The sequence below is a fragment of the Oreochromis niloticus genome, linkage group LG7 (genome assembly GCF_001858045.2).
Source record: "Oreochromis niloticus isolate F11D_XX linkage group LG7, O_niloticus_UMD_NMBU, whole genome shotgun sequence".
NCBI lineage: Eukaryota > Metazoa > Chordata > Actinopteri > Cichliformes > Cichlidae > Oreochromis > Oreochromis niloticus.
In genome coordinates this window covers 9,161,323-9,174,777 of record NC_031972.2, presented here as the reverse complement: position 1 = coordinate 9,174,777, position 13,455 = coordinate 9,161,323, and the positions used below count along the sequence as shown (strand labels likewise).

The window sequence follows — 13,455 nt, the reverse complement described above, 5'->3', positions numbered from 1 at the left end:
GTACTGAATGCCAAACAATAGTCTATGCAAAGCATTCTCACACTGGTCTCTCTCTTGTCTAAGTGCTCCAGTGCTGTGCGGAGGGCTGTGATGATAGCATCCTGTTCGGCTGCTAGGCAAACTGATACTGCTCCAGGTTGGAGGGGAGAGCAGATTTTATCTGCGTCATCACCAGCCTCTCAAAACACTTGGTGATGATGGCAGTAAGTGCCACAGGTCTGAAGTCATTCAGGGTGCTAATATTGCTTTGCTTGGACACAGGAATGATGATGGCACTTTTGAAGCAGGTAGGTACAATGGCTTTCGACAGAGACACGTTAAAGATGTCTGTGAAGACATCTGTGAGCTGTTGGGCACAGAGACTGTGCTGTTCTAACATTTGCAGACTTGAAGATGTGAAGACGACCTGGTGAATACTGTTTTTGCCTGTCTAATGCCTTTTTTTTTAGGTTATCTGGCTGTGCTGTACAGTGCTTTGTCTCCCGACTGAAAAAAATGCTCTATCACACTTCCTCAGTAGGGCCTAGACTTCCATGGTCATCCAGGGCTTCCTGTTAGGGAAGGTCCCGATATGCAAACCAGGGAAAGATGAAATAAAACCAGATAATTATAGACCAATAGCACTGACTTCTAACATATGCAAAATAATAGAGAGAATGATTAATAATAGATTGGTGTAGAAAGACCAGACATTTTAATTGAGATTAAATATGATGGGACTGACAGTTAAATTCGTATGGATACCAGCACATTATGGTGTTATTGGCAATGAGGTGACAAATAAAATTGCAAAGAAGGCTGCTAAAGGAGATCCAGTTGATTTAAATATCAGTATTAGTAAAGCTGAAATGAAGAGCATGGTAAAACAGAAAATGAGGGAAAGATGGCAAAAGCAGTGGGAGGAGGAGGAAAACACAGGGAGAACCAGGAGAGAAGAGACAATTATATCTCGATTCAGATTTGGACACGCTGGGTTAAACAGCTCACTATTCATTATAGGGAAACATCAAACAGGGAAATGTAGTCGCTGTGGAATTAGTGAAACCACTGAATATGGTCTGTTGCACTGTCAAAATTATCAGGAAGGAAGAAGCTAGACTAATTCAAAACCTGGGGAAAAACAAGCTAGATATAAAGGATTTATTGCAAAGGAACTCCAGATGTGAAAGTTTTATGGCTTTATTTCAGTTTCTAAAACAGACTAATTTGTATGGAAGGCAATTTATTAATTTTGTCTATTTTAATTTTTATTTATTTTTTGATTATTTGGTATGAGCGAATTCTTGTCCACACTCCAAGGCACTTGGTGGCGGTAATGCACCACATCGTTGTTTGCCAATCGCCAAAAAACGACAAAGAAGAAGAAGAAGAAGAAGAAGAAGAAGTTAAAAAGGGTTTCTTCTTCATAGCAAAGTATCCGACAGTACGTGAATGCAGCAGTGGGCTCGAGGACTGTGCTTCCAGCAGAGAGGAAGGTAACATGGCTGCACTTTTCAAAGCAAGAAGAGGTAGGTACATTATGAAAGAAAAGACCGAACAATGAAGGACTTTCAGAAGAAAATGTACTTGTCACTAGAAGACGATATTTCTCTAATGTAAGCTGTGCACGAACGGAAAATTCAAACCAAGTTAGCTTAGCCCAACACATAACCACTGGTCACATGCTTATGTTATGCCAAACATATCTGTTTCCATCATTGAACACTATATATGACACTATATATGGCAGTAAAAATCCACATGTTTGCCAGCTTTGAATAACTGATATAAAAGGCGACGTATCGTAGTGGTATGTTTGTTACTGTTAGCTCCTCGGCTAAAAGGGTTACAAGTTAAAGTCGTCTAGCTGTGATCAATAACTCTAACAGCACCGACTCCATTTTCGAGAGGAATTGAGGCTTTTGTGTTATCAGAGTCTGAGTGAGAGAGATTTCTTCTGTCAGGATTTTTAGAAGTGTCAAACAGGCGATGGTGAGCTCGACCTTTTACCTAAATAACGTGACGTTTAGTGGTGAGCCGGTGCCCTGTCTTTTTCTTCCGGCTGCTCACTGTAGGTGTCGCCAAAGTGGATCGTCTGCCTACATCTCACCCTGTTCTCCTCTGTCAGACCGACCCTCTGCATGTCCTCCTTCACTACATCCCTCCCTGAGAAATTCCTCTTTTCCTCCTGCCTCGCGCCACCATCTTCAACATCCTCTGTCCAATGTATTTATGATATGCATGTCGAAAACCATCTCAGCCTTACCTCTTTAACTTTATCTCCTCATTGCTCAACCTGTACGGTCCCTCTGATGTCCTCTTTTCTAAGCTTCTCCATCCTGCTCACTCCCAATGAAGATCTGAACACCTGTAGATGAGTCTCCTGTCTTTGTGTCAGTGCCACTGTCTCCAAACCATACATCACTCCTTTTGCTCTTGCTGCTATCCTTCTGTCACAAATCCCTGACACTCATCTCCACCCACTCCACTCTGTTCACAGCACTGCATTAAAACAGAGTATGATTCTGTGATGAAATCAATGCATGGCTCAAGAAGACCAGAAATTGCTGTCTGTGAATACGGCTTACTGTACCGTGCAAATGCAGAGAAGAAGCCTTTTATCAAAAGTGCTTATGGAACTGGCAGCTGCTGCACAGGTTTTAAACACGGAAGATGATGCTGAACCACATCCTGCATCTATTCCAATAGCATGGCCTGCCTGGAGTTCAGCCTTTCACCAACTGAAAACATTTGGATGTGAACATGAAACCAGAAATGGGACAAAGTAGACCCAAGACTGCTGAGCAGCTAGAATCCTCTAGAAGTGGACGAAGGTCCAGCATCTGCTCTCCTGAGTTCACAGGAAAAAAAGAGGGGATGCGAAACAGTGGAAATATAATCCCGTCCTAACTTTTTTTGACAAAATTTCCACCAAATTCTGATGCTTTAAATAAAATAAAATTGAATTGAACAGATGGAATGTGATGTGGCAGTAAGATACCTTCTTCATAATATGGGCTTGTTTTAGCCATTTTTCAGGCTGTTAAGACTGCAGTGTTTACAGAGCTGTGTTATTGTGGGACTGCTACAACAAGCACTGTTAATGCATCACAGCACTGATGATATGTCAGTGTAGTTAATGAGCTTTGCACTTTCAGCTGTCCTTTGTCCTGACAGTTCATGTAATAGCATAGCAAGAAAACTGAACTTTATGAATCATTACACTTGTAATAATAACATGTCACATCTGGCTCGCCCGGGGTATGTTTGAAGCTGCAGCTGGGGCTCATTATTAAGTCTTACCATCAAACCAATTAATTAAAGTTCACATGACTTTCGGAAAAAGTGCTTATGTAACTGCTGCTGGCCCTGAATGTCCTTCAAAGTTAGTAGGGTTCATCCTCTGGGGATCATGATGGTTTCTACACTCACTATAAAGTCATTTATTAACTGACTGCTGAATGTCTTAACAGCTTTTGAGGGTTTTCAGTCTGACTCAAAGTGGCTAGTGGGATGATGCTGTCACCTATAGCACACACCAGTAGCATGACTAAATATTGATAAAGTTGATTTACTGAGTATTCAAAACCTTTTTCTTCTTCTCTTCCTCAGCTCTCAGATCATTTTTCACTGGTTGTCGAAGCCTGTCTCAGCTCGCAGAGTTACCAGAAACTCATCAGATACTCAGACAGACTTGCAGAGACTACGCTGACAGAGAGCTGTCCCCCATCGCTGCCAGACTAGACAAAGAGCATGTTTACCCCGCTAAACAGGTAACCACACAAAGCTGCACAGTGACTATTATCATAACCACAAAATGTGTAGTTCATCATAAGTTTGTGTCTAAAGATACCAACACTTAAATTTTTTTCTCAAATTCTGAAAGTTTCTGAGTTCATCTTTAACATCCATCTGTCCTGGTTCTTAGACTGCGAATAGGCTTCACCCGGGACCAGGAAGTTCATGAAATACACAACTTTTAAATTCACTATAAAACTGAGAAGTGGAAGAACTTTGGAATTATGAAGAATAATAATAGTGCGAGATAGTAATAGAGATTCAGTGATTTGGTCAGTAAATGCTTAGCTGTAAATATTCTTTTGGTCGTCCAGATTCAAGAGCTGGGGGCAATGGGTGTGATGGCCATGGAGGTACCAGAGGAGCTGGGTGGAGCTGGGATGGACTACCTGGCGTACAGTCTGGCTATGGAAGAAATCAGTAGAGGTTGTGCCAGCACTGGAGTCGTGGTCTCTGTTAACAATGTGAGTACAATCTGTCAGCAAAGAGAGCTGAGCGTGAACATGGCTGTGTTTGTCTTCTGATTGCTGCCTGTTCTGTGTTATTTGGCTTATAGTCTCTGTACATCGGACCGATACTAAAGTTTGGTACAGAAGAGCAGAAAAAGCAGTGGATCCAGCCGTTCACCACAGGAGAGAAGGTGGGCTGCTTTGCCCTCAGTGAGCCAGGTAAATGTGACCTGTCTGACACAAGTCTGCTTTAATTTTGAGTTGTGTAGTAGAAGAAAAACAGCTGCCTGCCACCAGGGCAGGCGGCATGGACAAGACTGTGAATATGATTACGTGAGAATGTGGAGGTATACGTCTTGATGCATGTTCAATCATCCAGGTAAGTAAATCCAAAAAAGTTGATTCTGTTCATCTGGACGTAGCGTTTTCAGTGGGAGAAACAATTCGTCACTCATCCAAGTGACTTCTTCAGTCTCAGCTGACTGCAGGTTTCCCCAACCTTATAAACAGTACATTTGCACAGTGACTGAATCTAGCACCACTGAATGAACAATGGGCTGTGAGGTCAGTTCCTTGATCATTAATATGCAAATTGTCATGACCTTTTATCAACAGCCACTGATCAAAGACTGTTGATCATTGATCAATGGTTGTTGATCATTGGCCTTGAGCACCATTCACAGTGGGCTAGTTTCAGTTCATGTTTCTCCCACTGAAAATGCAATGTCCGGATGAACAGAATCAATATTTTGGGGTGGAAGTATAGGATTTTGAAATTGATACCATAGGTGCAACTACTAAACATCTAGTAGGAGGCTGAGGGGTACTAGGTCAGACTAATCTCAGCTTTGAGGTGATCAGTTTGGATCCACTCCCTGTGGGAGTGAAGGATACAGTTAATTGCCTATGTCTGATCCGCTGTACATAGTAAGTCAAAAATCATGGTAGATGAGAATATGCCTGTATATACTGAATTCATTCAGTTCAGTTTTATTTGTATAACACCAATTCACAACAACAGCCGCTAATATATGTGAATGTGATATATGTTTAAGGGTTGTCAGGACATTACCACATTTTAGCACATATTTTTCTTTCTTTCATCAAACTAAAGTAATTGAATTAAAATTATAGGCAATGGCAGTGATGCGGGTGCAGCCTCCACCATAGCACATCAGGAGGGAGATGAGTGGGTGCTGAATGGAACCAAAGCTTGGATCACCAACAGCTGGGATGCCTCTGCTGCCATTGTCTTTGCCACCACAGACAAGACACTGAAACACAAGGCATGACGCAGCACATTTCCACATTCTCACTGCAGAGATGATGTACACCTGTAATGATGGGGAATGCTGTTTCTATTCTGTAGGGAATCAGTGCTTTCCTTATCCCCATGCCACACCCAGGGCTTTCTCTGGGGAAAAAGGAAGACAAATTGGGCATCAGGGCCTCATCCACTGCTAATATTATCCTGGAGGACTGCAGGATACCACTGGGATACATGCTGGGCCCACGTGGATCAGGATTCAAAATCGCCATGGTTAGCTCTGGATATTTTCTTGGTAGAGATGTAATGAAACAGACAATGATGCTTTTTCTTTTTTTTTATGTGAAAGGCTGGTGGAGGCAGACTTTGTATTTTTAGAATTTCATTTAATCATTTTATTCAATCTTACTCGTGACTCACTTCATTTTGGGTCTTGCTCTTTTTCTCCTGCCTAGTAGCACATAACACATGCATATAACAACTGGGAGACGTGTGTGTGTGTGTGTGTGGATACTGTCATTACAGTGGGAACAAAGTTTATTTGGACATGACATACCATATGTATGTTGTGAAGCCAAGTTACTGCTAGCTTGTATTTCCACTAACATGTATTTGCTGGGAATCATGTTTGCAAACAAGATAGGTTCATTGTCCTGTAACAACAGAAATAAAGGACAGGCTTTATTAGAAAATACCTGACATTTCCTGGCTACTGTTAGTTACTGTTAGCTTACCCACTTACACAGCATAGGTAGATGGCAAAACTTGGTCTACTTACTCACTAATGTTAGCAGCAAAATACTGACTGAAGCCACATCACTGTTTTTTAAGTTACATTGTAATGTATTCAGATTTTGGCAAAAACCATTCAATACAGGTAATGGGCCCTCGTAGGGCTGCAGCTATCAAATATTTTAGTAATTTAATAATCAATCTATGAATGAAGTAATTGGATAAGAAATACTTTTGCCTTATTAATCAGCAATGATAAATATTCAAAAGAGGAAAAAATACAGGTCTCTCAAAACAAACTGGTCATTGATTGCCATTTCTAAAATGGCAATGTTTTTTGTTTCATTCCTTATCTGATTCATTTGTGGAAGAGGAAAAAAAAACAAAAAACCCTTTGTGGTTATCTGCCATGTTAAATGTTGTTATTATATAGATAGATATGTGTGTATATATAGGTGTGTGTGTGTGTGTGTACACACACACACACACACACACACACACACACACACACACACACACACACACAAAATATCGAATTATTCAAAATACGTGATGGATCATTGGAGACCATTGTATATTTGGACATGGCTCCTTGACATGGTTTAATATAAAACAAGGTGAAGCCTTTTCTCTCCCGACTCTTTCAGAATTGTGTGCATTGTTACAGTTTTCCCATTTTATACAGGGGGGAAAAAAGTAACCGTAACCTCCCATCTTTGTGTTGCACAGCAAACGCTGGACAGCGGGAGGATCGGCATTGCAGCTCAGGCTCTCGGTATCGCTCAGGCTTCTCTGGAATGTGCTGCTGATTACGCACACAAACGAACTGCATTTGGAGCTCCCATTGGCAAGCTGCAAGCCATTCAGGTAACAGGAGTTATAACAACTGTTATTTTACTGTATTTAAAACATTTCTAAGTGATGTTCACTTCTGTTGCTTGCCTGGATGTTGAGAAGTTTATCTTGGGACACATTTCCACACAAAGCCCTGATTTTTAGCATGTAGCAGTTGTCTCTGAAGGAACATTTATTCGAGTTCACGGGAAGCCTTGATGTCACGTTTCCTCTGACAGTATGCTAAAAACACAAAGCTTTTTATTTTAAGATATTCAAAGTAAAGCCAGAAGTATTTATACTGGAAGACCAGGTTGTACTCATCAACTTCAGATGCTCCATTTCTCATGTAATGTATCAGTCTCTGTTTCCATTGTGTTATGGATGGTAGGGGCTCATTTATAAACCTTTTGTATATATGAGAAACGTGTTGTTCCGAGCTTTATGATTCATATCGCATTCTTTATGGTTCAGGATGTAGTGTCTTATTTGAAAATATCTATAAAAGTCTTTAGAGGGGAGTTGGAATTGTTCCTAAATGACTTGAGCTTTGTTTTGTTAGATAATTGATTTATTGTATTAAGGAGATTTGTGCATTTAGCATATTAAAGGTAAACACAGGAAATCGTGCAGGTAATGATTGGAATAGAAACAAAAGTCTGGGCAGAAGGTTCATCCTCACTACTTCGACCCTTCCAAATAAAGAGAGGAGCAGAATATTCCATCGTGTTAAATCTTTCTTTATTTGTCTAATGACCTTAATATAATTGGCTTCAAATAATTGCTTGAATTTTGCTTTGAGTGTAATTCCTAGATACTTAAATCCTTGTATCCTGAGACATGTGTAGACATAGCATAAGTGTTGGAATGGAAAGAGGTGGGTTTATTGGAGTATCTCCTGAATTTAGTGCATACACACAAATGCTACGCAAGGGCTAAATGGGCATTTGCTTGTGATGCTGGGTAGCTAGTGAATCATTTGGGTTAGCAAGTAAGCTAGGATTAGCTAATATAAGTCAGACGAAAGTTTATCCAGTTTAGTTGCTTACACAAAGGAAATCTTCCAGGGTTTTGAGGCAACTGTTGATATTTGGAGCTATAGAAATAAAACTGATTTGAACTGAATTACAAACAAATTCAGGGCAAAATTAGAAACGGCTTCAGTACAGTATTCTGCTGCTGCATTCAGATTGCAGGCTTAGAATGGTCCATCTAGTTTCTAGCAAGGCATAGCTAATAAAGTGGCTGGCGAGTGTGTGTGTGTGTGTGTGTGTTGTATACCTTCCTCCCATTCACTGCAGGGCATACAGTATATATGGTGCTTGGCAGTGTTGTGCTGAATGTAGTTTTCTTGATGTTTTTAATACATGTAGTTCAAACTGGCAGACATGGCTGTGGCAATAGAGGGCGCTCGACTGCTCACCTGGAAGGCTGCGCTTCTTCGAGACTCAAAGAAAGCATTCACTAAGGTACTGTCACCTCTGAGTTAAGGTTTGCATTTGATAGAGAATATCAGACATCACTGTTGGCTCTTCTTCTCCTGCAGGAAGCTGCAATGGCCAAACTAGCAGCGTCTGAAGCTGCAACTTTCTGCTCACACCAGGTAACAAAGCAGTAGTAATGCAGAGTCAAGAAATGAACACATACAGACCCTTCTTCTTATTGTCGTATATTCTTTTTGCACTTCAAATCAGGCGATCCAGGTTCTGGGTGGGATGGGTTACGTGACAGACATGCCTGCTGAGAGGCACTACCGTGACGCCCGCATCACGGAGATCTACGAAGGCACCAGCGAGATCCAGAGACTGGTGATCGCCGGCCAGCTGCTGAAAGAATACCAGTTATAAATGGACTGCTATCGCTGTCTGTCTACCTCTGATGTGTGATCAGTCAGCTCAGACTCCACCTCATCCTTTAAGACAAAGAGGCCTTTCTCATCTTACTTGACAGCATTGGAACGACTTTGAAGCCAGTTAGATTGGAGATGACACTTTTCAGGGTATTTTATGCCGTCATGGCTGAAGGAAAAATGGGAACCAGTTCAAATCCACTAACCTGCCCACCTAGCCTGACCTAAGCGTCAGTTCACCCACATTTTCTTCCTAAGTGATTTTAGGATATGAACCACCACAGAGAACCTTATCAAAGCTGCTAAAGGACAGCACTCCCCACCACAGTCAAAAACAACTGGGGATCTCTTTTGGATATGAATGCAGTTCCAGAGACTTGGAGAATCCATGCCAAGAAGTATCAAATCTCAAACAGACCTGAAATATAGTAGAAAACTTTGAGCTTCAGGTTTCAGGAACATAAACGTGGCAGTGTAGAGTGGTTTACAAATGCAAATAAAAGTATGAAAATTGCAAAACACTAAAAATTACAAAATAATTGGTGAAATGAAAATGAATAAAGGCAGAGTGCGTTCCAAAAATCTGTTGTGCTTATAAAGGTTCCTCACTGAGAGATGTGACCCAGAAGTATCTGTGTGGTGGTCATAATACTAAGATCATGTACATAATAATACAAATACTAAGGAAAGGAGCTTCTATGCTTCCTTTATTGCTTCCATCTGACTGTTCATTAAAACAATTAAAGGCAATCAAATAAGCCATAAACATGGAGGAGGAAACAAGTTCCACTGGATCGTAGCAGGAAAATACGAGAAAATAAGATTCGTTCTATTTTATAGGCAATCACTGGGACGTCGCAGGGTGAACCGCTGTAATTTCTATACAAAGATGCAGCCAGTTCAGTTTAGTAAAAGCCACCATTCTGCTTAGAGCAGGGAGAGGCCATCGACCAGAGTAATCCAGTGTGACCTCATGTTTAATACGAGCGCCTCTTTGAAAACAGCCGTCCCTGTCACTGTGTGGCTGTGCCATGTGTGTGAAGTAGCTGTGGCCGCACAGTGCAACATTCGGGCTATACTCTAACACACTGGCACTTTCATTTGTCACAGACTTTTTCATTCACATTTGCGTGACTCGATTAAAAATTCTCCTGAATGTCAAATTCATACAAATACATCTGCCGTATGACCAGCCACAAAAATTCTCCTGTTTACACCTGTCAGTCACAAACAGACACTGAGCCTCTTTATTAAACCCAGCAGATTTTTAATGCGTTAAGAAGGCTTTCGTTTGCCGTAGATATTAGTCTGGCACTAAATCTTCCTCCTCCTTGAAATTGCCAACCTTTGTAATCGTGGGATATTTTTCACAGGCTGTTCTTGTTTATTCGACCTCCATAAACAACAGTGTTCGAACACATTTTGGCGCTGTAAGGTGCGCATTTTGTAGTCTATCTTCCGCATATTGTAGTTTCAACATAGTGGACATTCGTCACACCAATGAGGAGAAACAAGTGAAAGGCTGTTCCAATTCTAAGCTCACCACGCTTCACTTTTCCTAAGTCCTTAGCAATTTTCCTACCTTTAAAAAAAAGGAAAAGTAGTAGGAAGGAAGAGAGGTTGGGAATAGGAAACAGAAGGTACTTTTTGAACACACCCAGAGCGTATTATGTGTATTGTACGCGTTTGCAACCATTTTGAGACATATTTCTCTCTCCATACATGACGACCTTTATTTTCATTGGTTACTATTGGACTTGGCACAGTGTGGGTTGGTGCTATGAGCAAACACTGTGTAACGTAACTCTCTGGGATCATGAATATTACCCACCTTTGATGGTGTGTCATACGTGAACTGGAGGACAAATAACTTTTTTTGTGCCTCCTATGAGGAGGTTCAGCCACCAGTGGGCGACAGAGTGCCTTCATCTGTAGCTCATTAATTACTGATTGATATGGAGGACCACAAGAGCCACGCGCATCGAAATAAAAAATTCTGTGCTTAATTTTAATAAACTGCATTTCAAAATCCTTTTTCGAATTCCACTTTAATAAAAACATTTTCGAATTGCACTTTAATAAACTGCATTTCAAAAAACATTTTCGAATTCCACTTTAATAAACTGCATTTCAAAAACCTTTTTCGAATTCCACTTTAATAAAATCATTTTCGAATTGCACTTTAGTAAACTGCATTTCAAAAAACATTTTCGAATTCCACTTTAATAAACTGCATTTCAAAAAACATTTTCGAATTCCACTTTAATAAACTGCATTTCAAAAACCTTTTTCGAATTCCACTTTAATAAACTGCATTTCAAAAAACATTTTCGAATTCCACTTTAATAAACTGCATTTCAAAAACCTTTTTCGAATTCCACTTTAATAAACTGCATTTCAAAATCCATTTCCCTTTCCTGTTCGCTCAGGGATTAACATGTGGATTAGCAGTTGGGTTAGCAGTTGGATTAACAACTTCATTTTAAAAATCCTGCTGCTATTCAAATTAGCCACACCGTGGGATGTAAGGAGCTCTCTGATTGGTTGGTCAGACACAGGCTGTCTGCCAGCCTGGATTTTTCTAGCTCATAGCTTCGCCCTGCTACGAAGCGTGTGTGCTTGTACAAAGGCCGTTCAGCCTCGGGATTTACACTCGGCTCGACACGGATATGTGAAGAATGAAGGGAGCCTGCAGCGAAACGGAGAGGCAACCTCTGACTGAGTGCCCGTTTACTCAGTCTGACCACCTGTTGAAGGTAACGTGCTAACATGGCTAACGCTAGCATCACCGCACGTAGCCCCGTTATTTTAAGGTCATTTTAGCTTATGAAAATTTTACGTCGCAGCTGTACGAGCTAGCTACGTGTTTTGTAAGCTGCTGTGCTCTTCACAAATAAAGCTGGAAGCAGCTCAGACTGTTAGAACCAGCACTGAGCCCTGTTAAATTTATACAGTGTTAGAGCAATGGCTGCTACCTACAGCCTTTAAACTAGCGATTAAAATGCTGACAGTAAACTCGTCAGTCCAGATGTTACCACATTACTTTGTGATACTTACTGCTGAAGCTGAATGATTCATTCATGTGTATATATATGACTTTTTTCCCCCCCAATTCACCAGGTCTGTAAAGTTCAGTATGACTGTGGTACATGATACAAAAGAATAAATACAGAAGAATAAAAACTTTGTGAATAACTTTACTCTTCTTAAAAATAACTCATAAAACAAGTAAAAGTACAAATGTGTACAAGTTAGAGACTTCCTCAGTAAGTTTACACTCTTTTGGAGTGATTTTAATTGTGTGTTAAAGAGAAAGAGATTAGGAGGTAAAGTAGAGGATGCAGAGTCAATCATCACTGAGGTCATCTCTCCTGCATGAAGTACAGGCGCTGGTTTTCCAGTGTGTGCATCTGATGGCCCAAAGCTGACTCAGAGCCGTAACACCATCCATGGCTGCAGTATGGAACAGATGTGGGTGTGTCCTCATCTCCCAGTGGAGTCCAAATCGTCATCAAACAGCCCTACAGACACAAAAACATGAAAATATAAACAACCAGACTATCAGCAGTGATTTAAGTACTTTAAGACCTCTGTGAAAATCATTTACAGTATATATCACAGAATTTAAGGCCTTTATAATCACAGAACATACAGAGAAAAGTACTAAACTGAATCAATTTCAGCTTTCGTTTCTCATGATGTATATTGTATTAATAATTAAACTTCATTATCTGTATCTTTACCACACATTTGCCACACAGGTGTAGATATTGTAGGTTCAGTGAATGCTTAAATTGCACTGATTAGAATATACTGGACATCCAAAGCTAAGATTCAGCGCACTGTGTTAGAGGCTGGGATTTGATGAATTCATCATATATACAACCTTTGATCATCATTTATGTCCAGTTGAGAATGAATCTGTGCACTCACATATTAAATGAACTGAAATCAGTAGTGTGATCTCCAGTCTTGATATAAGGAATGAGAGAACTGACAGCTGTTATTTTAATCAGCCTGTCTCAGTTGTTTTAACTCTAAGTATCACAAAGTAATGTGGTAACATCTGGACTGACGAGTTTACTGTCAGCATTTTAATCGCTAGTTTAAAGGCTGTAGGTAGCAGCCATTGCTCTAACACTGTATAAATTTAACAGGGCTCAGTGCTGGTTCTAACAGTCTGAGCTGCTTCCAGCTTTATTTGTGAAGAGCACAGCAGCTTACAAAACACGTAGCTAGCTCGTACAGCTGCGACGTAAAATTTTCATAAGCTAAAATGACCTTAAAATAACGGGGCTACGTGCGGTGATGCTAGCGTTAGCCATGTTAGCACGTTACCTTCAACAGGTGGTCAGACTGAGTAAACGGGCACTCAGTCAGAGGTTGCCTCTCCGTTTCGCTGCAGGCTCCCTTCATTCTTCACATATCCGTGTCGAGCCGAGTGTAAATCCCGAGGCTGAACGGCCTTTGTACAAGCACACACGCTTCGTAGCAGGGCGAAGCTATGAGCTAGAAAAATCCAGGCTGGCAGACAGCCTGTGTCTGAC

The 13,455-nt window shown here is 40.8% G+C and overlaps 1 protein-coding gene across 1 annotated transcript; it reads left to right on the top strand.

The window, feature by feature from the left end:
• The first annotated feature begins 1,354 nt into the window (after positions 1-1,354).
• On the top strand, positions 1,355-10,637 carry acads (acyl-CoA dehydrogenase short chain). The gene is made up of 10 exons (XM_013264734.3): positions 1,355-1,508; positions 3,592-3,752; positions 4,092-4,241; positions 4,334-4,445; positions 5,361-5,512; positions 5,596-5,766; positions 6,955-7,092; positions 8,433-8,528; positions 8,606-8,662; positions 8,754-10,637. Exons 1-10 carry the CDS (start codon positions 1,481-1,483, stop codon positions 8,904-8,906), a joined length of 1,218 nt encoding a protein of 405 aa, XP_013120188.1. The 5' UTR covers positions 1,355-1,480; the 3' UTR covers positions 8,907-10,637.
• Positions 10,638-13,455: the final 2,818 nt, after the last annotated feature.

Coding starts and splice junctions, on each gene's coding strand:
- acads (XM_013264734.3), top strand. CDS start 1,481: ATGGCTGCACTTTTCAAAGCAAGAAGAG. Junction 3,753..4,091: donor ATGTTTACCCCGCTAAACAG/GTAACCACACAA, acceptor TTGGTCGTCCAG/ATTCAAGAGCTGGGGGCAAT. Junction 4,446..5,360: donor CTTTGCCCTCAGTGAGCCAG/GTAAATGTGACC, acceptor TTAAAATTATAG/GCAATGGCAGTGATGCGGGT.